Source organism: Cydia amplana, chromosome 22 (assembly GCF_948474715.1).
Source record: "Cydia amplana chromosome 22, ilCydAmpl1.1, whole genome shotgun sequence".
Taxonomy (NCBI): domain Eukaryota; kingdom Metazoa; phylum Arthropoda; class Insecta; order Lepidoptera; family Tortricidae; genus Cydia; species Cydia amplana.
The window spans coordinates 8,169,866-8,197,000 of record NC_086090.1 but is presented as its reverse complement, the minus strand read 5'-3'; the positions used below and the strand labels follow the sequence as shown (position 1 = coordinate 8,197,000).

Here is a 27,135-nt window from a genome sequence, read left to right as displayed (position 1 = left end):
ATAAATGTAGAAAACATAAACAAACGCTCCCGGAGTACATCACCGTACCAGAGTACCACTTTGCATTAAAGCGACTCATATTGATTACGCAACAACAAGTGTTCGACGACGACTTTAAAAATATTTCGTCAAGTAAATCCCCTTCCTTACGTTTGCGGCGTCTCGCGCCTATTATAGATAGTGAGGGATTATTACGCGTCGGCGGACGCATTCATAAATCGTTTTTACCTTATGAGTCAAAACATCAATTAATTTTACCTAAACGACATCCTCTTACAAATCTTATCATTGACGATGTTCATATACACGAATTGCATGCCGGTCCGCAGTGCGTGCAAAACTCGCTCTTACAGCGATATTGGATCATTTCGGGTCGCGATATTGTGCGTCTGCGCGTGCATCGGTGTATTCCATGTTTCCGCGCACGACCTACTCGCGTGCAACCTCGCATGGGCATGCTTCCCTCGGTTCGCTTGCGCCCCGCGCGCGTATTTAGTAAAACCTCGTGCGATTTTTGTGGGCCATTCTACGTTCGCGCTAATAAAGTTCGTAATGCAAAAATAATAAAATGTTATGTTGCGGTTTTCGTATGTATGAGTGTTAAAGCTGTACATCTTGAGTTAGTTTCCGAACTTTCTACGGAAGGTTTTTTAGCCGCGTTGCGTCGTTTCACGTCCCGCCGAGGATATTGTACAGACATATATACCGATTGCGGACGTAACTTTGTTGGTTGTAATAATTACCTTAAAGAATTATACGCGTTCTTACGTAACGATTCGGTCATGAGCGCTCTCAACCAACAAACCTTAGAACAAGGATTAACTTGGCATTTTCAGCCACCGTATGCTAGCCATTTCGGTGGACTATTCGAAGCGGCTGTTAAGAGTTTCAAAACCCATTTATACCGCGTAATTGGTACACAAACGCAAACATATGATTCTATGCACACGCTGACCTGTCAAATTGAAGCGGTACTGAACAGTCGGCCGCTGTGCGTGCTAAGTTCGGACTCTTCTGATCTGTTGCCCCTTACGCCGGCTCATTTCTTAATCGGAGAGCCCTTAACGGCCCTACCGGACGTTTCCTTGATTGACGAAAACCCTAGTCGTCTTACGCGTTGGCGCTGGGTACAGCAAGCTGTCCAGCATTTCTGGCGTCGATGGAGTCGCGAATATCTCCATCAACTGCAACAGAGTACAAAGTGGCTTCAAGATCGCGGTCCCGCCATCCGTGAAGGCACTGTTGTTGTAGTTTGCGATGACCACTTGCCGCCGTTACAGTGGAAACTCGCACGCGTTCATGCTGTCCATCCGGGCACTGATCAAGTTATTCGCGTCGTAACTTTAAAAAGTGGGAACACGTTGTTCAAACGACCCGTAGTTAAGGTCTGTCCTTTACCTTTAGAATAATTCCTACTATCGTTACGACTCTTAATGTTAGCATTTAAGTTAGGTATAGGTTTCTTATCTTTCTAAACTTTCGTAACGTTACTTTTAAAAGTCACTACGTGCTTTTAAGGTGAGCGGCATGTTCCGTCGAGGAACAGATTAGTATTAATTAATTTCTATGCATATTTAGATAGGTATTTTTCCTTACATACAAAGCAACACAATTAGGATAGAATATATTTTCATGTATGTTAGCGAGATGTTTTTGAGTTGGCAACTACATTTATCTCAAAGCCCTTACTTCCGGCGCGACCTATGACCGCGCCACCTAGCGACGATAAAAAAAAACTTCTCCTGCCGTTGAATCGAAATGGCTGCGATCGCTCCGCGCTCCGGTTAAAATAATTTATATCTCGAGTTCTGTCGCTGCAATTTAAGTGAAAATCAACCAGAAACTACTCAGTGACCCAGTGCCCCTCATGGATATATGCAGCTGTCGATAAAAGCAGAGGATTTCCAAATCACCATACATAGACCACCACGCGGTCCGCCAAGGCGCTTCTGGATTTATGTAAGTTTGACCTCTCAATATATATCGCCGCTACATAGTTTTTTGATCCGTTCGAGCCGGATCTTTCTTTCTCTGGTTGTGTTGCTTTTGTAATTTGCGGTATTTCGTACCCAGTTTTTCATTTAGACACGTTTGTAGTTCAATTTAGTATTGTCATTTCCGCCATCTTTGTCTCGCAAAATGGTCCCAAACCCTACAGACGGCAATGCTGAAGCCGACACATCGTGTATTACACAAGACATATTCGAACGAGATCTAATTCTCGACGAATTAAAGAGAACATTACAGTTCGCAGCGACAAATACAGATCAATTCCGTTCACGAACAACAGATTTAACAGTGCATCAGCGAAAGTTTACTAAGATTCAAACTAAAATCGAAAAAGCGTTAATTAAATTGCAAAGCTTCAACAAAGAAGCCAATATTAAGATTCGTAACGATTTTAACGACTTGTATTACGCGATAGTTACACATCTAAATAATCTAAAGGAGGTAGACGTAGAAAGGCGTCGCGCGAGCCGCGTACTTACCCCCAACGATACGCTTAGCAACGATCGTCGAAATTTACCCAAATTATCGCTTCCCGAATATCACGGTGAACCGACTGGTTGGCCTGCCTTTTTCGATTTATTTCAATCGCTGGTACACAATAACAATGCCTACACGGATGCGGAGAAGTTTAGGTATTTGCTCCTTTCCGTTAAAAACGAGCCACATAATTTAATTAAATCAATTCCCATAACGGAAAGTAATTATGCAATTGCGCTCGATATTCTAAAGTCTCGTTATGACAATAAACGCATTATCGCATCACAACATCTGGACAAGTTGTTCGATATAGACATTTGTTCCGCGCGATCAGCTGTTGCTATGAGAAATTTACTAAATGTTTATCACGAAAACATAAAGGCTCTGGAAGTAATGGACTTTCCGGTTAAGGAATGGGACTTCGTTCTGTTAAATTTATTGTTACGTAAGATTCCCGTTAATACCCGAAAAGAATATGAACGTTCCTTAACCAACCCGGGCGAAATACCTAAAGTTCAAGGCCTAATTGCTTTCCTCGAACGCGAACTTTCCGCGGAACAGATGATTTCAGTTTCCAATACACAGTCCACTCGAAACAATTCCTTAAGTAGTAAAAATAACCCAAATTTAAATTCAAATCAAATAACACCCAAGCGTGTTTTTGCAACAAGTACGGCGTCAGCCCAAAGTCGACCTTACAACGATACAAATAAGGTTCGATCTTGCTTGAAGTGTAAAGGAATGCACTCACTTAATAAATGTTTGGAGTTTCTAGACTTATCAATCCAAGATAGATTTGCATTTGTTCAAACAAATAATGTATGTTACAATTGTTTATGCCCCGGGCACGACTTAAGGAATTGTAAATCAAGTTTTAAGTGTCGTAAGTGCAATAAAAGACACCATACGTTAATTCATTTAGAATCAAACATTCCGCGACCGGCTATCAATGAAGCTGCGGAATCAGTTGCCGTCTCGCTCGCTCTTACGGAGCAGCCCGGCCCTAGCAGCCCGTCTGCAGTTCACGGCGTAAACGAACAGAGTTTAGGTAATGTAGGTAAACGGCCTAGCACGGTTCTATTGTCAACAGCGTTGGTTGACCTTTATTACGAAGGCAATAAAATTGCTACTATTCGCTGTATGATAGATGGGGGTTCACAAGCAGCTCTAATTACAGAATCGTGTATGCAACGACTTAATTTACCGCGACATCACGATAGCGAGCCTTTGGTCGGTGTCGGCGACTTGCCGCTGGAACCTAGGGGTACCTTCGTGTGCTCAATTTCGCCTAAGGGCAAACAAAGTCCGATTATTCCGTTAGAGGCTTCTATTCTGGCGAAGTTAACCCGCCAAATGCCTAGTGTACCACTAGCACCTCTCGCTGATTGGCCTCATTTGCAGGGCCTCGCTTTGGCCGACCCTGAATTTCATAAACCTCAGCCGGTTGATATGATACTAGGCGAGGATATCTTCATGGATATTGTTCGCGATGGCATTGTCAGGGGTAAACCTGGAACGCCCACCGCAATTAATAGTGTGTTTGGTTATTTGCTAGGAGGTAAAGTGAACTTTACTTCCAATGTTTCGACTCCACGCCATACTTGTTTTACGTCGTTCGACAACGACAATCTTCAGAAGTTTTGGGAGCTGGAGTCAGTACCAGAGTTGCGGAGTTACACTCCCGAAGAAAAGCTATGCGAATCCTTTTTTCAAAAGACGCATAAGCGCGACGACACAGGGCGATACGTAGTCGCTCTGCCATTCAAGCCCGACGCACCGCCGCTCGGCGAGTCTCGGCAAATTTCTCTAGCACGATTCCATAAATTGGAATACCGTCTAGAACGTAACCCCCAGTTGAAGGCGGATTATCACGCGTGCCTCCAGGAGTACGTGGATCTCAACCACATGGAGCTCGCGGACGATAACCCCCCCACTGGCGCGAGTTATTACCTACCCCACCATTCTGTGTCAAAAATTTCCGAAACTACACGCACACGCGTAGTATATGATGCTGGGTGTCGCACGACAAGTGGACACTCCTTGAACGACACCTTGTTGACGGGTCCTAAGTTACACTTAGACATCGTTGACGTTCTTCTAAAGTTCAGAGTGCATAACATTGCATTTTGTTCCGACATCAAACAGATGTATCGCAATATTCTTGTGCGTGAAAGTGATAGGGACTTTCAGCGCATCCTTTGGCGTCAATCGCCCGAGGAGCCTCTGCGCGACTATAGGCTTCGTACCGTTACATTCGGTGTAAGTAGTTCCCCCTATCTCGCATTACGCACAATCAAACAGCTAGCTCATGATGAAGCTGAGCGTTTCCCACTCGCCTCACCAGTCTTACTAAATGACGTCTTTGTCGACGATGTGGTGACCGGTGCAGATACCATAGCCGAGGCCCTCGCTCTGCAGCAGGAGCTGATAGGTATTTGTGCCACGGCCGGGTTCGAATTACGTAAATGGCAAAGTAACTCGCCCGCTATTCTCGCTGGTACGCGATCCCCAGATTCTCATGGTGAGCGGCGCGATAATGTTCATTTTGCCGAAATGGAAAATGACAAAGGGGTCAAAGTCCTTGGACTTCAATGGAATCCGGGATCAGACTCATTTAGTTTCAAAGTACAAAGTACTTCTAAGGCCTGTACGAAGCGGGCAATTCTCTCGGAAATTGCAAAAATTTACGACCCACTCGGGTTATTATCTCCGGTAACATTGTTTGCCAAACATCTAATTCAATTGCTATGGTTAGCAAAGGTTCCCTGGGACGCCGAAGCCCCTATCGATATAGTTAACTCATGGACGAGTTTTGTTAGCGAGCTCCCGCTCTTATCTCAAATTTCATTTCCTCGTCATATTTTTAATATTGACGACTTCGATTCAATCGAAATTCACGGATTTGCAGACGCAAGCCAAATTGCATATGCCGCATGTGTTTATATACGTCTTACGGACAATACCGGTAAGGTTCAAACTTATTTAGTCATAGCTCGAACCCGCGTAGCACCTCTTCGGATTTGCCTTACTATCCCGAAAATGGAATTAATGGGATGCGTGATCTTGTCAAAATTGATAGAACGAGTAATGCGTATTTACGGTGATCGCATTCGCCCCGATCAAGTGTACGCGTGGTCAGATAGTTCCGTCGCGCTCGCGTGGCTTAAGTCACCCCCGCACGAATGGAAAACGTTTGTCTCTAACCGCACCAGTGAGATTTTGTCCCGTGTCCCGGCGAGCTGCTGGCGTCACGTCCCGTCAGCTGACAACAGCGCTGACCCGGCGTCGCGCGGTCTGCTGCCCGCCGCGCTCGTACAAAATGACTTGTGGCTCCATGGTCCTACATGGCTCCAACAAAGTCACGACTCCTGGCCTATACAAAAACCGGTAGTAAACACAACTGAGGAAAAACGCAATAAAAATGAATCGACAAATGTTAATTGTGCATGTGTGTCCACACTACCTACTTCCCCGGACGATGATACTCTTATTACGCGATTTTCGTCGCTAGGTAAATTAGTTCGCGTCACGGCATTGATATTTCGTTTCTATAATAAATGTAGAAAACATAAGCAAACGCTCCCGGAGTACATCACCGTACCAGAGTACCACTTTACATTAAAGCGACTCATATTGATTACGCAACAACAAGTGTTCGACGACGACTTTAAAAATATTTCGTCAAATAAATCCCCTTCCTTACGTTTGCGGCGTCTCGCGCCTATTATAGATAGTGAGGGATTATTACGCGTCGGCGGACGCATTCATAAATCGTTTTTACCTTATGAGTCAAAACATCAATTAATTTTACCTAAACGACATCCTCTTACAAATCTTATCATTGACGATGTTCATATACACGAATTGCATGCCGGTCCGCAGTGCGTGCAAAACTCGCTCTTACAGCGATATTGGATCATTTCGGGTCGCGATATTGTGCGTCTGCGCGTGCATCGGTGTATTCCATGTTTCCGCGCACGACCTACTCGCGTGCAACCTCGCATGGGCATGCTTCCCTCGGTTCGCTTGCGCCCCGCGCGCGTATTTAGTAAAACCTCGTGCGATTTTTGTGGGCCATTCTACGTTCGCGCTAATAAAGTTCGTAATGCAAAAATAATAAAATGTTATGTTGCGGTTTTCGTATGTATGAGTGTTAAAGCTGTACATCTTGAGTTAGTTTCCGAACTTTCTACGGAAGGTTTTTTAGCCGCGTTGCGTCGTTTCACGTCCCGCCGAGGATATTGTACAGACATATATACCGATTGCGGACGTAACTTTGTTGGTTGTAATAATTACCTTAAAGAATTATACGCGTTCTTACGTAACGATTCGGTCATGAGCGCTCTCAACCAACAAACCTTAGAACAAGGATTAACTTGGCATTTTCAGCCACCGTATGCTAGCCATTTCGGTGGACTATTCGAAGCGGCTGTTAAGAGTTTCAAAACCCATTTATACCGCGTAATTGGTACACAAACGCAAACATATGATTCTATGCACACGCTGACCTGTCAAATTGAAGCGGTACTGAACAGTCGGCCGCTGTGCGTGCTAAGTTCGGACTCTTCTGATCTGTTGCCCCTTACGCCGGCTCATTTCTTAATCGGAGAGCCCTTAACGGCCCTACCGGACGTTTCCTTGATTGACGAAAACCCTAGTCGTCTTACGCGTTGGCGCTGGGTACAGCAAGCTGTCCAGCATTTCTGGCGTCGATGGAGTCGCGAATATCTCCATCAACTGCAACAGAGTACAAAGTGGCTTCAAGATCGCGGTCCCGCCATCCGTGAAGGCACTGTTGTTGTAGTTTGCGATGACCACTTGCCGCCGTTACAGTGGAAACTCGCACGCGTTCATGCTGTCCATCCGGGCACTGATCAAGTTATTCGCGTCGTAACTTTAAAAAGTGGGAACACGTTGTTCAAACGACCCGTAGTTAAGGTCTGTCCTTTACCTTTAGAATAATCCCAAAACAAAACCAACATCATGCTATGTTGTGGCTTTCAGCGCATCCTTTGGCGTCAATCGCCCGAGGAGCCTCTGCGCGACTATAGGCTTCGTACCGTTACATTCGGTGTAAGTAGTTCCCCCTATCTCGCATTACGCACAATCAAACAGCTAGCTCATGATGAAGCTGAGCGTTTCCCACTCGCCTCACCAGTCTTACTAAATGACGTCTTTGTCGACGATGTGGTGACCGGTGCAGATACCATAGCCGAGGCCCTCGCTCTGCAGCAGGAGCTGATAGGTATTTGTGCCACGGCCGGGTTCGAATTACGTAAATGGCAAAGTAACTCGCCCGCTATTCTCGCTGGTACGCGATCCCCAGATTCTCATGGTGAGCGGCGCGATAATGTTCATTTTGCCGAAATGGAAAATGACAAAGGGGTCAAAGTCCTTGGACTTCAATGGAATCCGGGATCAGACTCATTTAGTTTCAAAGTACAAAGTACTTCTAAGGCCTGTACGAAGCGGGCAATTCTACAGCAGCATGACCAAATATATATATAAATCCGTGCGGCTTTATCCGTTCGATCCGGATCTTTCTTTCTCTGGTTGTGTTGCTTTTGTAATTTGCGGTATTTCGTACCCAGTTTTTCATTTAGACACGTTTGTAGTTCAATTTAGTATTGTCATTTCCGCCATCTTTGTCTCGCAAAATGGTCCCAAACCCTACAGACGGCAATGCTGAAGCCGACACATCGTGTATTACACAAGACATATTCGAACGAGATCTAATTCTCGACGAATTAAAGAGAACATTACAGTTCGCAGCGACAAATACAGATCAATTCCGTTCACGAACAACAGATTTAACAGTGCATCAGCGAAAGTTTACTAAGATTCAAACTAAAATCGAAAAAGCGTTAATTAAATTGCAAAGCTTCAACAAAGAAGCCAATATTAAGATTCGTAACGATTTTAACGACTTGTATTACGCGATAGTTACACATCTAAATAATCTAAAGGAGGTAGACGTAGAAAGGCGTCGCGCGAGCCGCGTACTTACCCCCAACGATACGCTTAGCAACGATCGTCGAAATTTACCCAAATTATCGCTTCCCGAATATCACGGTGAACCGACTGGTTGGCCTGCCTTTTTCGATTTATTTCAATCGCTGGTACACAATAACAATGCCTACACGGATGCGGAGAAGTTTAGGTATTTGCTCCTTTCCGTTAAAAACGAGCCACATAATTTAATTAAATCAATTCCCATAACGGAAAGTAATTATGCAATTGCGCTCGATATTCTAAAGTCTCGTTATGACAATAAACGCATTATCGCATCACAACATCTGGATAAGTTGTTCGATATAGATATTTGTTCCGCGCGATCAGCTGTTGCTATGAGAAATTTACTAAATGTTTATCATGAAAACATAAAGGCTCTGGAAGTAATGGACTTTCCGGTTAAGGAATGGGACTTCGTTCTGTTAAATTTATTGTTACGTAAGATTCCCGTTAATACCCGAAAAGAATATGAACGTTCCTTAACCAACCCGGGCGAAATACCTAAAGTTCAAGGCCTAATTGCTTTCCTCGAACGCGAACTTTCCGCGGAACAGATGATTTCAGTTTCCAATACACAGTCCACTCGAAACAATTCCTTAAGTAGTAAAAATAACCCAAATTTAAATTCAAATCAAATAACACCCAAGCGTGTTTTTGCAACAAGTACGGCGTCAGCCCAAAGTCGACCTTACAACGATACAAATAAGGTTCGATCTTGCTTGAAGTGTAAAGGAATGCACTCACTTAATAAATGTTTGGAGTTTCTAGACTTATCAATCCAAGATAGATTTGCATTTGTTCAAACAAATAATGTATGTTACAATTGTTTATGCCCCGGGCACGACTTAAGGAATTGTAAATCAAGTTTTAAGTGTCGTAAGTGCAATAAAAGACACCATACGTTAATTCATTTAGAATCAAACATTCCGCGACCGGCTATCAATGAAGCTGCGGAATCAGTTGCCGTCTCGCTCGCTCTTACGGAGCAGCCCGGCCCTAGCAGCCCGTCTGCAGTTCACGGCGTAAACGAACAGAGTTTAGGTAATGTAGGTAAACGGCCTAGCACGGTTCTATTGTCAACAGCGTTGGTTGACCTTTATTACGAAGGCAATAAAATTGCTACTATTCGCTGTATGATAGATGGGGGTTCACAAGCAGCTCTAATTACAGAATCGTGTATGCAACGACTTAATTTACCGCGACATCACGATAGCGAGCCTTTGGTCGGTGTCGGCGACTTGCCGCTGGAACCTAGGGGTACCTTCGTGTGCTCAATTTCGCCTAAGGGCAAACAAAGTCCGATTATTCCGTTAGAGGCTTCTATTCTGGCGAAGTTAACCCGCCAAATGCCTAGTGTACCACTAGCACCTCTCGCTGATTGGCCTCATTTGCAGGGCCTCGCTTTGGCCGACCCTGAATTTCATAAACCTCAGCCGGTTGATATGATACTAGGCGAGGATATCTTCATGGATATTGTTCGCGATGGCATTGTCAGGGGTAAACCTGGAACGCCCACCGCAATTAATAGTGTGTTTGGTTATTTGCTAGGAGGTAAAGTGAACTTTACTTCCAATGTTTCGACTCCACGCCATACTTGTTTTACGTCGTTCGACAACGACAATCTTCAGAAGTTTTGGGAGCTGGAGTCAGTACCAGAGTTGCGGAGTTACACTCCCGAAGAAAAGCTATGCGAATCCTTTTTTCAAAAGACGCATAAGCGCGACGACACAGGGCGATACGTAGTCGCTCTGCCATTCAAGCCCGACGCACCGCCGCTCGGCGAGTCTCGGCAAATTTCTCTAGCACGATTCCATAAATTGGAATACCGTCTAGAACGTAACCCCCAGTTGAAGGCGGATTATCACGCGTGCCTCCAGGAGTACGTGGATCTCAACCACATGGAGCTCGCGGACGATAACCCCCCCACTGGCGCGAGTTATTACCTACCCCACCATTCTGTGTCAAAAATTTCCGAAACTACACGCACACGCGTAGTATATGATGCTGGGTGTCGCACGACAAGTGGACACTCCTTGAACGACACCTTGTTGACGGGTCCTAAGTTACACTTAGACATCGTTGACGTTCTTCTAAAGTTCAGAGTGCATAACATTGCATTTTGTTCCGACATCAAACAGATGTATCGCAATATTCTTGTGCGTGAAAGTGATAGGGACTTTCAGCGCATCCTTTGGCGTCAATCGCCCGAGGAGCCTCTGCGCGACTATAGGCTTCGTACCGTTACATTCGGTGTAAGTAGTTCCCCCTATCTCGCATTACGCACAATCAAACAGCTAGCTCATGATGAAGCTGAGCGTTTCCCACTCGCCTCACCAGTCTTACTAAATGACGTCTTTGTCGACGATGTGGTGACCGGTGCAGATACCATAGCCGAGGCCCTCGCTCTGCAGCAGGAGCTGATAGGTATTTGTGCCACGGCCGGGTTCGAATTACGTAAATGGCAAAGTAACTCGCCCGCTATTCTCGCTGGTACGCGATCCCCAGATTCTCATGGTGAGCGGCGCGATAATGTTCATTTTGCCGAAATGGAAAATGACAAAGGGGTCAAAGTCCTTGGACTTCAATGGAATCCGGGATCAGACTCATTTAGTTTCAAAGTACAAAGTACTTCTAAGGCCTGTACGAAGCGGGCAATTCTCTCGGAAATTGCAAAAATTTACGACCCACTCGGGTTATTATCTCCGGTAACATTGTTTGCCAAACATCTAATTCAATTGCTATGGTTAGCAAAGGTTCCCTGGGACGCCGAAGCCCCTATCGATATAGTTAACTCATGGACGAGTTTTGTTGGCGAGCTCCCGCTCTTATCTCAAATTTCATTTCCTCGTCATATTTTTAATATTGACGACTTCGATTCAATCGAAATTCACGGATTTGCAGACGCAAGCCAAATTGCATATGCCGCATGTGTTTATATACGTCTTACGGACAATACCGGTAAGGTTCAAACTTATTTAGTCATAGCTCGAACCCGCGTAGCACCTCTTCGGATTTGCCTTACTATCCCGAAAATGGAATTAATGGGATGCGTGATCCTCTCAAAATTGATAGAACGAGTAATGCCTATTTACGGTGATCGCATTCGCCCCGATCAAGTGTACGCGTGGTCAGATAGTTCCGTCGCGCTCGCGTGGCTTAAGTCACCCCCGCACGAATGGAAAACGTTTGTCTCTAACCGCACCAGTGAGATTTTGTCCCGTGTCCCGGCGAGCTGCTGGCGTCACGTCCCGTCAGCTGACAACAGCGCTGACCCGGCGTCGCGCGGTCTGCTGCCCGCCGCGCTCGTACAAAATGACTTGTGGCTCCATGGTCCTACATGGCTCCAACAAAGTCACGACTCCTGGCCTATACAAAAACCGGTAGTAAACACAACTGAGGAAAAACGCAATAAAAATGAATCGACAAATGTTAATTGTGCATGTGTGTCCACACTACCTACTTCCCCGGACGATGATACTCTTATTACGCGATTTTCGTCGCTAGGTAAATTAGTTCGCGTCACGGCATTGATATTTCGTTTCTATAATAAATGTAGAAAACATAAACAAACGCTCCCGGAGTACATCACCGTACCAGAGTACCACTTTGCATTAAAGCGACTCATATTGATTACGCAACAACAAGTGTTCGACGACGACTTTAAAAATATTTCGTCAAGTAAATCCCCTTCCTTACGTTTGCGGCGTCTCGCGCCTATTATAGATAGTGAGGGATTATTACGCGTCGGCGGACGCATTCATAAATCGTTTTTACCTTATGAGTCAAAACATCAATTAATTTTACCTAAACGACATCCTCTTACAAATCTTATCATTGACGATGTTCATATACACGAATTGCATGCCGGTCCGCAGTGCGTGCAAAACTCGCTCTTACAGCGATATTGGATCATTTCGGGTCGCGATATTGTGCGTCTGCGCGTGCATCGGTGTATTCCATGTTTCCGCGCACGACCTACTCGCGTGCAACCTCGCATGGGCATGCTTCCCTCGGTTCGCTTGCGCCCCGCGCGCGTATTTAGTAAAACCTCGTGCGATTTTTGTGGGCCATTCTACGTTCGCGCTAATAAAGTTCGTAATGCAAAAATAATAAAATGTTATGTTGCGGTTTTCGTATGTATGAGTGTTAAAGCTGTACATCTTGAGTTAGTTTCCGAACTTTCTACGGAAGGTTTTTTAGCCGCGTTGCGTCGTTTCACGTCCCGCCGAGGATATTGTACAGACATATATACCGATTGCGGACGTAACTTTGTTGGTTGTAATAATTACCTTAAAGAATTATACGCGTTCTTACGTAACGATTCGGTCATGAGCGCTCTCAACCAACAAACCTTAGAACAAGGATTAACTTGGCATTTTCAGCCACCGTATGCTAGCCATTTCGGTGGACTATTCGAAGCGGCTGTTAAGAGTTTCAAAACCCATTTATACCGCGTAATTGGTACACAAACGCAAACATATGATTCTATGCACACGCTGACCTGTCAAATTGAAGCGGTACTGAACAGTCGGCCGCTGTGCGTGCTAAGTTCGGACTCTTCTGATCTGTTGCCCCTTACGCCGGCTCATTTCTTAATCGGAGAGCCCTTAACGGCCCTACCGGACGTTTCCTTGATTGACGAAAACCCTAGTCGTCTTACGCGTTGGCGCTGGGTACAGCAAGCTGTCCAGCATTTCTGGCGTCGATGGAGTCGCGAATATCTCCATCAACTGCAACAGAGTACAAAGTGGCTTCAAGATCGCGGTCCCGCCATCCGTGAAGGCACTGTTGTTGTAGTTTGCGATGACCACTTGCCGCCGTTACAGTGGAAACTCGCACGCGTTCATGCTGTCCATCCGGGCACTGATCAAGTTATTCGCGTCGTAACTTTAAAAAGTGGGAACACGTTGTTCAAACGACCCGTAGTTAAGGTCTGTCCTTTACCTTTAGAATAATTCCTACTATCGTTACGACTCTTAATGTTAGCATTTAAGTTAGGTATAGGTTTCTTATCTTTCTAAACTTTCGTAACGTTACTTTTAAAAGTCACTACGTGCTTTTAAGGTGAGCGGCATGTTCCGTCGAGGAACAGATTAGTATTAATTAATTTCTATGCATATTTAGATAGGTATTTTTTCTTACATACAAAGCAACACAATTAGGATAGAATATATTTTCATGTATGTTAGCGAGATGTTTTTGAGTTGGCAACTACATTTATCTCAAAGCCCTTACTTCCGGCGCGACCTATGACCGCGCCACCTAGCGAAGACAAAAAAAAAACTTCTCCTGCCGTTGAATCGAAATGGCTGCGATCGCTCCGCGCTCCGGTTAAAATAATTTATATCTCGAGTTCTGTCGCTGCAATTTAAGTGAAAATCAACCAGAAACTACTCAGTGACCCAGTGCCCCTCATGGATATATGCAGCTGTCGATAAAAGCAGAGGATTTCCAAATCACCATACATAGACCACCACGCGGTCCGCCAAGGCGCTTCTGGATTTATGTAAGTTTGACCTCTCAATATATATCGCCGCTACATAGTTTTTTGGTGGAGCAATTTAGTATTGTCATTTCCGCCATCTTTGTCTCGCAAAATGGTCCCAAACCCTACAGACGGCAATGCTGAAGCCGACACATCGTGTATTACACAAGACATATTCGAACGAGATCTAATTCTCGACGAATTAAAGAGAACATTACAGTTCGCAGCGACAAATACAGATCAATTCCGTTCACGAACAACAGATTTAACAGTGCATCAGCGAAAGTTTACTAAGATTCAAACTAAAATCGAAAAAGCGTTAATTAAATTGCAAAGCTTCAACAAAGAAGCCAATATTAAGATTCGTAACGATTTTAACGACTTGTATTACGCGATAGTTACACATCTAAATAATCTAAAGGAGGTAGACGTAGAAAGGCGTCGCGCGAGCCGCGTACTTACCCCCAACGATACGCTTAGCAACGATCGTCGAAATTTACCCAAATTATCGCTTCCCGAATATCACGGTGAACCGACTGGTTGGCCTGCCTTTTTCGATTTATTTCAATCGCTGGTACACAATAACAATGCCTACACGGATGCGGAGAAGTTTAGGTATTTGCTCCTTTCCGTTAAAAACGAGCCACATAATTTAATTAAATCAATTCCCATAACGGAAAGTAATTATGCAATTGCGCTCGATATTCTAAAGTCTCGTTATGACAATAAACGCATTATCGCATCACAACATCTGGACAAGTTGTTCGATATAGACATTTGTTCCGCGCGATCAGCTGTTGCTATGAGAAATTTACTAAATGTTTATCACGAAAACATAAAGGCTCTGGAAGTAATGGACTTTCCGGTTAAGGAATGGGACTTCGTTCTGTTAAATTTATTGTTACGTAAGATTCCCGTTAATACCCGAAAAGAATATGAACGTTCCTTAACCAACCCGGGCGAAATACCTAAAGTTCAAGGCCTAATTGCTTTCCTCGAACGCGAACTTTCCGCGGAACAGATGATTTCAGTTTCCAATACACAGTCCACTCGAAACAATTCCTTAAGTAGTAAAAATAACCCAAATTTAAATTCAAATCAAATAACACCCAAGCGTGTTTTTGCAACAAGTACGGCGTCAGCCCAAAGTCGACCTTACAACGATACAAATAAGGTTCGATCTTGCTTGAAGTGTAAAGGAATGCACTCACTTAATAAATGTTTGGAGTTTCTAGACTTATCAATCCAAGATAGATTTGCATTTGTTCAAACAAATAATGTATGTTACAATTGTTTATGCCCCGGGCACGACTTAAGGAATTGTAAATCAAGTTTTAAGTGTCGTAAGTGCAATAAAAGACACCATACGTTAATTCATTTAGAATCAAACATTCCGCGACCGGCTATCAATGAAGCTGCGGAATCAGTTGCCGTCTCGCTCGCTCTTACGGAGCAGCCCGGCCCTAGCAGCCCGTCTGCAGTTCACGGCGTAAACGAACAGAGTTTAGGTAATGTAGGTAAACGGCCTAGCACGGTTCTATTGTCAACAGCGTTGGTTGACCTTTATTACGAAGGCAATAAAATTGCTACTATTCGCTGTATGATAGATGGGGGTTCACAAGCAGCTCTAATTACAGAATCGTGTATGCAACGACTTAATTTACCGCGACATCACGATAGCGAGCCTTTGGTCGGTGTCGGCGACTTGCCGCTGGAACCTAGGGGTACCTTCGTGTGCTCAATTTCGCCTAAGGGCAAACAAAGTCCGATTATTCCGTTAGAGGCTTCTATTCTGGCGAAGTTAACCCGCCAAATGCCTAGTGTACCACTAGCACCTCTCGCTGATTGGCCTCATTTGCAGGGCCTCGCTTTGGCCGACCCTGAATTTCATAAACCTCAGCCGGTTGATATGATACTAGGCGAGGATATCTTCATGGATATTGTTCGCGATGGCATTGTCAGGGGTAAACCTGGAACGCCCACCGCAATTAATAGTGTGTTTGGTTATTTGCTAGGAGGTAAAGTGAACTTTACTTCCAATGTTTCGACTCCACGCCATACTTGTTTTACGTCGTTCGACAACGACAATCTTCAGAAGTTTTGGGAGCTGGAGTCAGTACCAGAGTTGCGGAGTTACACTCCCGAAGAAAAGCTATGCGAATCCTTTTTTCAAAAGACGCATAAGCGCGACGACACAGGGCGATACGTAGTCGCTCTGCCATTCAAGCCCGACGCACCGCCGCTCGGCGAGTCTCGGCAAATTTCTCTAGCACGATTCCATAAATTGGAATACCGTCTAGAACGTAACCCCCAGTTGAAGGCGGATTATCACGCGTGCCTCCAGGAGTACGTGGATCTCAACCACATGGAGCTCGCGGACGATAACCCCCCCACTGGCGCGAGTTATTACCTACCCCACCATTCTGTGTCAAAAATTTCCGAAACTACACGCACACGCGTAGTATATGATGCTGGGTGTCGCACGACAAGTGGACACTCCTTGAACGACACCTTGTTGACGGGTCCTAAGTTACACTTAGACATCGTTGACGTTCTTCTAAAGTTCAGAGTGCATAACATTGCATTTTGTTCCGACATCAAACAGATGTATCGCAATATTCTTGTGCGTGAAAGTGATAGGGACTTTCAGCGCATCCTTTGGCGTCAATCGCCCGAGGAGCCTCTGCGCGACTATAGGCTTCGTACCGTTACATTCGGTGTAAGTAGTTCCCCCTATCTCGCATTACGCACAATCAAACAGCTAGCTCATGATGAAGCTGAGCGTTTCCCACTCGCCTCACCAGTCTTACTAAATGACGTCTTTGTCGACGATGTGGTGACCGGTGCAGATACCATAGCCGAGGCCCTCGCTCTGCAGCAGGAGCTGATAGGTATTTGTGCCACGGCCGGGTTCGAATTACGTAAATGGCAAAGTAACTCGCCCGCTATTCTCGCTGGTACGCGATCCCCAGATTCTCATGGTGAGCGGCGCGATAATGTTCATTTTGCCGAAATGGAAAATGACAAAGGGGTCAAAGTCCTTGGACTTCAATGGAATCCGGGATCAGACTCATTTAGTTTCAAAGTACAAAGTACTTCTAAGGCCTGTACGAAGCGGGCAATTCTCTCGGAAATTGCAAAAATTTACGACCCACTCGGGTTATTATCTCCGGTAACATTGTTTGCCAAACATCTAATTCAATTGCTATGGTTAGCAAAGGTTCCCTGGGACGCCGAAGCCCCTATCGATATAGTTAACTCATGGACGAGTTTTGTTGGCGAGCTCCCGCTCTTATCTCAAATTTCATTTCCTCGTCATATTTTTAATATTGACGACTTCGATTCAATCGAAATTCACGGATTTGCAGACGCAAGCCAAATTGCATATGCCGCATGTGTTTATATACGTCTTACGGACAATACCGGTAAGGTTCAAACTTATTTAGTCATAGCTCGAACCCGCGTAGCACCTCTTCGGATTTGCCTTACTATCCCGAAAATGGAATTAATGGGATGCGTGATCCTCTCAAAATTGATAGAACGAGTAATGCCTATTTACGGTGATCGCATTCGCCCCGATCAAGTGTACGCGTGGTCAGATAGTTCCGTCGCGCTCGCGTGGCTTAAGTCACCCCCGCACGAATGGAAAACGTTTGTCTCTAACCGCACCAGTGAGATTTTGTCCCGTGTCCCGGCGAGCTGCTGGCGTCACGTCCCGTCAGCTGACAACAGCGCTGACCCGGCGTCGCGCGGTCTGCTGCCCGCCGCGCTCGTACAAAATGACTTGTGGCTCCATGGTCCTACATGGCTCCAACAAGGTCACGACTCCTGGCCTATACAAAAACCGGTAGTAAACACAACTGAGGAAAAACGCAATAAAAATGAATCGACAAATGTTAATTGTGCATGTGTGTCCACACTACCTACTTCCCCGGACGATGATACTCTTATTACGCGATTTTCGTCGCTAGGTAAATTAGTTCGCGTCACGGCATTGATATTTCGTTTCTATAATAAATGTAGAAAACATAAACAAACGCTCCCGGAGTACATCACCGTACCAGAGTACTACTTTGCATTAAAGCGACTCATATTGATTACGCAACAACAAGTGTTCGACGACGACATTAAAAATATTTCGTCAAATAAATCCCCTTCCTTACGTTTGCGGCGTCTCGCGCCTATTATAGATAGTGAGGGATTATTACGCGTCGGCGGACGCATTCATAAATCGTTTTTACCTTATGAGTCAAAACATCAATTAATTTTACCTAAACGACATCCTCTTACAAATCTTATCATTGACGATGTTCATATACACGAATTGCATGCCGGTCCGCAGTGCGTGCAAAACTCGCTCTTACAGCGATATTGGATCATTTCGGGTCGCGATATTGTGCGTCTGCGCGTGCATCGGTGTATTCCATGTTTCCGCGCACGACCTACTCGCGTGCAACCTCGCATGGGCATGCTTCCCTCGGTTCGCTTGCGCCCCGCGCGCGTATTTAGTAAAACCTCGTGCGATTTTTGTGGGCCATTCTACGTTCGCGCTAATAAAGTTCGTAATGCAAAAATAATAAAATGTTATGTTGCGGTTTTCGTATGTATGAGTGTTAAAGCTGTACATCTTGAGTTAGTTTCCGAACTTTCTACGGAAGTTTTTTTAGCCGCGTTGCGTCGTTTCACGTCCCGCCGAGGATATTGTACAGACATATATACCGATTGCGGACGTAACTTTGTTGGTTGTAATAATTACCTTAAAGAATTATACGCGTTCTTACGTAACGATTCAGTCATGAGCGCTCTCAACCAACAAACCTTAGAACAAGGATTAACTTGGCATTTTCAGCCACCGTATGCTAGCCATTTCGGTGGACTATTCGAAGCGGCTGTTAAGAGTTTCAAAACCCATTTATACCGCGTAATTGGTACACAAACGCAAACATATGATTCTATGCACACGCTGACCTGTCAAATTGAAGCGGTACTGAACAGTCGGCCGCTGTGCGTGTTAAGTTCGGACTCTTCTGATCCGTTGCCCCTTACGCCGGCTCATTTCTTAATCGGAGAGCCCTTAACGGCCCTACCGGACGTTTCCTTGATTGACGAAAACCCTAGTCGTCTTACGCGTTGGCGCTGGGTACAGCAAGCTGTCCAGCATTTCTGGCGTCGATGGAGTCGCGAATATCTCCATCAACTGCAACAGAGTACAAAGTGGCTTCAAGATCGCGGTCCCGCCATCCGTGAAGGCACTGTTGTTGTAGTTTGCGATGACCACTTGCCGCCGTTACAGTGGAAACTCGCACGCGTTCATGCTGTCCATCCGGGCACTGATCAAGTTATTCGCGTCGTAACTTTAAAAAGTGGGAACACGTTGTTCAAACGACCCGTAGTTAAGGTCTGTCCTTTACCTTTAGAATAATTCCTACTATCGTTACGACTCTTAATGTTAGCATTTAAGTTAGGTATAGGTTTCTTATCTTTCTAAACTTTCGTAACGTTACTTTTAAAAGTCACTACGTGCTTTTAAGGTGAGCGGCATGTTCCGTCGAGGAACAGATTAGTATTAATTAATTTCTATGCATATTTAGATAGGTATTTTTTCTTACATACAAAGCAACACAATTAGGATAGAATATATTTTCATGTATGTTAGCGAGATGTTTTTGAGTTGGCAACTACATTTATCTCAAAGCCCTTACTTCCGGCGCGACCTATGACCGCGCCACCTAGCGAAGATAAAAAAAACTTCTCCTGCCGTTGAATCGAAATGGCTGCGATCGCTCCGCGCTCCGGTTAAAATAATTCATATCTCGAGTTCTGTCGCTGCAATTTAAGTGAAAATCAACCAGAAAGTACTCAGTGACCCAGTGCCCCTCATGGATATATGCAGCTGTCGATAAAAGCAGAGGATTTCCAAATCACCATACATAGACCACCACGCGGTCCGCCAAGGCGCTTCTGGATTTATGTAAGTTTGACCTCTCAATATATATCGCCGCTACATAGTTTTTTGTGGTCCTTCGAGCCGGATCACCGCTACACGCGTACCGCCGCTACACGCGCTTTGTATTAAAATTTCGGAGTATTTTCAAATAGAAACACAGACACATAACAGCTAATAGAATTTAATATTAAAAGTCACAGTTATTAATTTGTTCCACAGTGTATTTCATAGAGACGTATTTTTTCACGTAAAAATTTCTTACACGAATAATTTTTAAACATTCGGATCTTTCAAATGATCCTTAATCGTTTTGATGTTATCCGAGACTCGATTCTTGCTGTCATCGGTGTATAAATTATAATTATAATACTAATGAATGAATACGTGAACTTTTTACTTTGCAAGTTTATTTACCAATAGATCGTTTTTACATGATTTTATATCGAGGCGAATAAAATGAAACTGATATCGCCTATGATACGAAATTGACTGTTTTTAGCAGATACGTCCGAAAACGATATTCCGAATCTTGCCCGAAGCGGTGAATTTTCCCATTTTGCTATTATTAAAAAAAAAAACCACTGTTCCTCGTCACCGAAAATTTCACCACTACGTTCGGTGGCAAATATGGAGTCTTTTCCAAACCAGAAAATAACCTAACTCATAACTACAGCCGATGAAGACGTCACCCTACCGGCCTCGGGCAACAGCCACGGCAACCACGCGAGGCCTGACGACAACCACGTGCCCGCTCCGGCCTCCGACAAGCCTGCGCCGGAGTCTCACAAGAAGGAGAAGTCCGTGCTGCAGGCCAAGCTCACCAAGCTGGCTATACAGGTAACCTATAACTAACTACAGGCTATGACGTCACCCTACCGGCCTCGGGCAACAGCCACGGCAACCACGCGAGGCCTGACGACAACCACGTGCCCGCTCCGGCCTCCGACAAGCCTGCGCCGGAGTCTCACAAGAAGGAGAAGTCCGTGCTGCAGGCCAAGCTCACCAAGCTGGCTATACAGGTAACCTATAACTAACTACAGGCTATGACGTCACCCTACCGGCCTCGGGCAACAGCCACGGCAACCACGCGAGGCCTGACGACAACCACGTGCCCGCTCCGGCCTCCGACAAACCTGCGCCCGAGTCTCACAAGAAGGAGAAGTCTGTGCTGCAGGCCAAGCTGACCAAGCTGGCTATACAGGTAACCTAAACGTCTTAAGGCGGCTGAAGCATTATTATTACCTACCTACCTACCTTAGGACTTTAGCACGCGTACGCACGCGTATAGCACATCTATAAGATCCTTCCTACGCACGCGTATAGCACATCTATAGGATACTTCCTGTGGATGTGCTATACGCGTGCGTCCGTGAGGGACAAAACATACGCAAGGCGACACTATGATTGGTCGAATTTATTTATTGCCCACCATGATCCATACTAAATATACGGTAAGGAATAAAAAAAGTGTGAAACTGTGACAAGGACAAACAATAATAGCGCTTTCGCTGCTACTCCTACTGAAAGATACATATGGGTGCTCTGCCTCTTTGCAGAACTTTTTTTGGCCGAATTTCATTTGCCAACCAACATTTCGCGAAACGTGAGTTGTGAAGTGATAATCGGCCATACCATTTTCGGCGATAAATAAGAGAACCATACATAAGACTATCCCGTTCGGTCATATCCCCCACCCCTCATGCCTGATCCAGTTATACTAGATTCATGCTGATTTTCAATATTTCTTTATTTTCCAGATTGGTTACGCGGGTTCAACCATAGCGGTCCTAACCGTCATCATCCTGGTGATTCAGTTCAGCGTGACGACGTTCGTGACGGAAGGGAAGCCGTGGCGCGCGACGTACATCAACCACTTCGTCAAACACCTCATCATCGGTGTGACCGTGCTCGTGGTCGCCGTGCCGGAGGGCTTGCCTCTCGCTGTCACGCTCTCGCTCGCCTATTCTGTTAAGGTGAGAAAGAGAAATAAAACGTTTGTGAAGTTCCATCTGTAAGGTCCCTTATATGGTTCAAGTGTTCCAGTGTTGAACCTATTTTATTGTGTAGTTTCTAGGTAAACATTAATGAGCAAATTTGTACATTATGGTTGCAATTTGCACTTTTCGTGACAACGCAGTAGCCATTTTGACAACGTCAATACTTGAAAGACCGTCTCCTGCCAGATTCAGAGTTTTAATACCATATGCTTACTGCTGCTGTGGCGGAATGACCCGAAGTGGATGCTTAAACTACTAAAGGCTAGCAAGTCTGAGGGTTTCCATATATGAACTATTATTTCGACTATTACCCATCGGAGACGACAGTAAATAACATAGTATACAATTGTTAATCTTCCAATTTCTTTTCCAGAAAATGATGAAAGACAACAACTTGGTGCGACACTTGGACGCGTGCGAAACCATGGGCAACGCGACGGCCATCTGCTCCGACAAGACCGGCACCCTCACGACCAACCGGATGACAGTGGTGCAATCGTACATCTGCGAGAAGCTGTGCAAGGTCACGCCCAACTACCGCGACCTGCCCAGCGACGTGGCCGAGACGCTGGTCGAGGCCATCGCCGTCAACAGCGCGTTCACCTCCCGCATCATGGTGAGTCTGCTCCGACACACGACCAACATGACAGTGCTGCAGTCGTACATCTGCGAGAAGCTGTGCAAGATCACGCCCAACTACCGCGACCTGCCCAGCGACGTGGCCGAGACGCTGGTCGAGGCCATCTCCGTCAACAGCGCGTTCACCTCCCGCATCATGGTGAGTCTGCTCCGACACACGACCAACATGACAGTAGTGCAGTCGTACATCTGCGAGAAGCTGTGCAAGGTCACGCCCAACCACCGCGACCTGGCCAGCGACGTGGCCGAGACGCTGGTCGAGGCCATCTCCGTCAACAGCGCGTTCACCTCCCGCATCATGGTGAGTCTGCTCCGACACACGACCAACATGACAGTGGTGCGGTCGTACATCTGCGAGAAGCTGTGCAAGGTCACGCCCAACTACCGCGACCTGCCCAGCGACGTGGCCGAGACGCTGGTCGAGGCCATCTCCGTCAACAGCGCGTTCACCTCCCGCATCATGGTGAGTCTGCTCCGACACACGACCAACATGACAGCGGTGCAGTCGTACATCTGCGAGAAGCTGTGCAAGGTCACGCCCAACTACCGCGACCTGGCCAGCGACGTGGCCGAGATGCTGGTCGAGGCCATCTCCGTCAACAGCGCGTTCACCTCCCGCATCATGGTGAGTCTGCTCCGACACACGACCAACATGACAGTGGTGCGGTCGTACATCTGCGAGAAGCTGTGCAAGGTCACGCCCAACTACCGCGACCTGCCCAGCGACGTGGCCGAGACGCTGGTCGAGGCCATCTCCGTCAACAGCGCGTTCACCTCCCGCATCATGGTGAGTCTGCTCCGACACACGACCAACATGACAGTGGTGCGGTCGTACATCTGCGAGAAGCTGTGCAAGGTCACGCCCAACTACCGCGACCTGCCCAGCGACGTGGCCGAGACGCTGGTCGAGGCCATCTCCGTCAACAGCGCGTTCACCTCCCGCATCATGGTGAGTCTGCTCCGACACACGACCAACATGACAGTGGTGCAGTCGTACATCTGCGAGAAGCTGTGCAAGGTCACGCCCAACTACCGCGACCTGCCCAGCGACGTGGCCGAGACGCTGGTCGAGGCCATCTCCGTCAACAGCGCGTTCACCTCCCGCATCATGGTGAGTCTGCTCCGACACACGACCAACATGACAGTGGTGCGGTCGTACATCTGCGAGAAGCTGTGCAAGGTCACGCCCAACTACCGCGACCTGCCCAGCGACGTGGCCGAGACGCTGGTCGAGGCCATCGCCGTCAACAGCGCGTTCACCTCCCGCATCATGGTGAGTCTGCTCCGACACACGACCAACATGACAGTGGTGCGGTCGTATATCTGCGAGAAGCTGTGCAAAGTCACCCCCAACGGCCCCAACTACCGCGACCTGCCCAGCGACGTGGCCGAGACGCTGGTCGAGGCCATCTCCGTCAACAGCGCGTTCACCTCCCGCATCATGGTGAGTCTGCTCCGACACACGACCAACATGACAGTGGTGCGGTCGTATATCTGCGAGAAGCTGTGCAAAGTCACCCCCAACTACCGCGACCTGCCCAGCGACTTGGCCGAGACGCTGGTCGAGGCCATCTCCGTCAACAGCGCGTTCACCTCCCGCATCATGGTGAGTCTGCTCCGACACACGACCAACATGACAGTGGTGCAGTCGTACATCTGCGAGAAGCTGTGCAAGGTCACGCCCAACTACCGCGACCTGCCCAGCGACGTGGCCGAGACGCTGGTCGAGGCCATCTCCGTCAACAGCGCGTTCACCTCCCGCATCATGGTGAGTCTGCTCCGACACACGACCAACATGACAGTGGTGCAGTCGTACATCTGCGAGAAGCTGTGCAAGGTCACGCCCAACTACCGCGACCTGCCCAGCGACGTGGCCGAGACGCTGGTCGAGGCCATCTCCGTCAACAGCGCGTTCACCTCCCGCATCATGGTGAGTCTGCTCCGACACACGACCAACATGACAGTGGTGCAGTCGTACATCTGCGAGAAGCTGTGCAAGGTCACGCCCAACTACCGCGACCTGCCCAGCGACGTGGCCGAGACGCTGGTCGAGGCCATCTCCGTCAACAGCGCGTTCACCTCCCGCATCATGGTGTGTCTGCTCCGACACACGACCAAAATCACAGTGGTGCAGTAGTTGAGCTCAGATCCCAATTTCAGGTTGAATCTTAAAGTGTGAAGTAAATTCAACAAATGGTAGGACATTTAGAGTCGGTCATACCAAAACGTCTCTGTAACCTTACTTTGTAAATGTTTTTGCATCAGGAAATTGGATAGTTCTCGGTCACTGACAATCCAACCTCTAGACTGAGGTTAGGCCAATTATTTCATGAAACCGATGCTGCCAAAAATACGGGGGTGCGGGACGAGGTGAGCGAATCCCGTGCCGTGATTGGTCCGTTCAAAGACACGGACCAATCACGGCACGGGATTGACTCGAAGATGGAGTAACGCTACCGTATGTGTGGCAGAGGGGGTAGCGCGACTATACTATGTCTAGAGGTTGGATTGTCTGTGTTCTTGGTCGAGTAACGGAGGAAACTTATGCCAATCCCATTCGCAGACCTTCGAATGAATTTTACAAAATAACGTCCTAACAATTGCTTTGATTTCCAGCCTTCACTAGACCCCACCGGGCCTCCCATGCAAGTCGGCAACAAGACCGAATGCGCTTTACTCGGCTTCGTGCTCGGCCTCGGCCAGAGCTACGAGGCCGTGCGCGAGCGACACACCGAGGAGTCCTTCACGCGCGTCTACACCTTCAACTCTGTGCGAAAGAGCATGTCGACGGTTATCCCTTACAAGGGGGGATACAGGCTGTATACTAAGGGCGCTTCGGAAATCGTCATGAAGAAGTAAGTTGCATTGCACCACATGTACTAGTTCGTGGTCGGCCTCGGCTAGAGCTGCGAGGCCGTGCGCGAGCGCCACACCGAGGAGTCCTTCACGCGCGTCTACACCTTCAACTCTGTGCGAAAGAGCATGTCGACGGTTATCCCTTACAAGGGGGGGATACAGGCTGTATACTAAGGGCGCTTCGGAAATCGTCATGAAGAAGTAAGTTGCACCCAGTGTTGGCCGAAACGTTAATGCAATTGAAAATGTTGCCCATTGCAAAAAAAAAAAAAAAACATAAATTGAACCGTAAATTGTAATCGTCCATTACGGTTTAAGGTTCAATTTATAATGGTTAATGGCCAACATTTTCAATTGCATTAACGTTTCGGCCAACACTGGTTGCACCACATGTACTAGTTCGTGGTCGGCCTCGGCTAGAGCTGCTAGGCCGCGAGCGCCAAACCATAGTACACTAAGAACAGTAGTGAATCTAAGGCCGCTCGGCAAGTTATTTACCTACTTTTGCTTTGGTGCTTAGGGTTGTCACTTTTATTTTTAGTTAAATATTATTTGCGTATTATGAGTAGCGCTAGGTTTCTATTTATATAATATAATGAAATGTTCTATCAATTCATAAATGAGGTATAAATTAAGGCCGGTAAGAGCAGGCAAATGCGAGCGTACTCGAATGCGCGCGATCACAGTCGCGGTACGGCCCACACTGCCGCCACCGTATTCCCCCGTATATTATGCTAATGTGTGCGTGGCAGCGCGTGCGTACACGGCGCCCGGCACGCACGCACACATTCAAGCCGGCAGCGGCACATTTCTATGAAGATTCACTACTGTTCTTGTACTGTGGCCAAACCGAGGAGTCCTTTACGCGCGTCTCCTTACAAGTGGAGCATGTTACATGCACTGTTTTCCCGTACAAGGGGGCTGTAGGCTGTATACTAAGGGCGCCTCAGTGATTATCATGAAGAAGTAATTATTGGCAAATAACGAATTATATATTCTCTAGAAGACAATGGTTCCTGTAGGTAGACGATCCCGATTGTGTTAAATATAATTAATGAAGATCCAGTTCGAATGAAAAACGATAAAAGTTTTATTTTTTTTGCACGTTGCACCACACACAACGACCAACTTTATAATGTTCTGTAGGTGGCATCTCGCTTACCGTCCAAATTTTATCGAACTATGATTAAAGTAATTTAAAAATAACCCTAAATGACCTAGGGTTAAGGTAATATAAAGCATCAGTGCAACTGCCACAATTTATCAACAAGTGCCATTCAAATTTCGCAACTTATCACCAAGTGCCGAATATTTTAAAGTGCCAAATAATTTAAGTAACCATTTAAGCGTATTATGATTGTTTTAATTGTTGGATATTTTTCAATTACATACATTTTATCTTATTTATATTTCTTTCTAGATGTTCATTCATCTACGGACACGAGGGGCGTTTAGAAAAGTTCACGAAAGATATGCAGGACCGATTGGTGCGGCAAGTCATCGAGCCGATGGCGTGCGACGGTTTGAGAACCATCTCCGTCGCGTACAGGGACTTTGTGCCCGGCAAGGCTGAGATTAACCAGGTAATTAGCATAGAAACAAAGATGTACTCAAGGACTCATAAAATTTAGCAAAACTGTGTTAAATTTTTGTCTGTTTCTAACAAACAAAACTCGAGAGGGACAAACGATTACCAACGGCTTGTTATAGTA

The 27,135-nt window shown here is 46.4% G+C and overlaps 1 protein-coding gene across 1 annotated transcript in view; it reads left to right on the top strand.

The window, feature by feature from the left end:
* LOC134658322 (plasma membrane calcium-transporting ATPase 2) overlaps positions 1–27,135 on the top strand; it is a 223,236-nt gene that overhangs the window by 167,000 nt on the left and 29,101 nt on the right. The window contains exons 10-14 of the mRNA XM_063513952.1: positions 20,605–20,768; positions 21,689–21,904; positions 22,302–22,544; positions 25,184–25,422; positions 26,844–27,006. Coding sequence (XP_063370022.1) covers positions 20,605–20,768; positions 21,689–21,904; positions 22,302–22,544; positions 25,184–25,422; positions 26,844–27,006 — 1,025 coding nt within the window. The remainder of the gene's footprint in view (positions 1–20,604; positions 20,769–21,688; positions 21,905–22,301; positions 22,545–25,183; positions 25,423–26,843; positions 27,007–27,135) is intronic.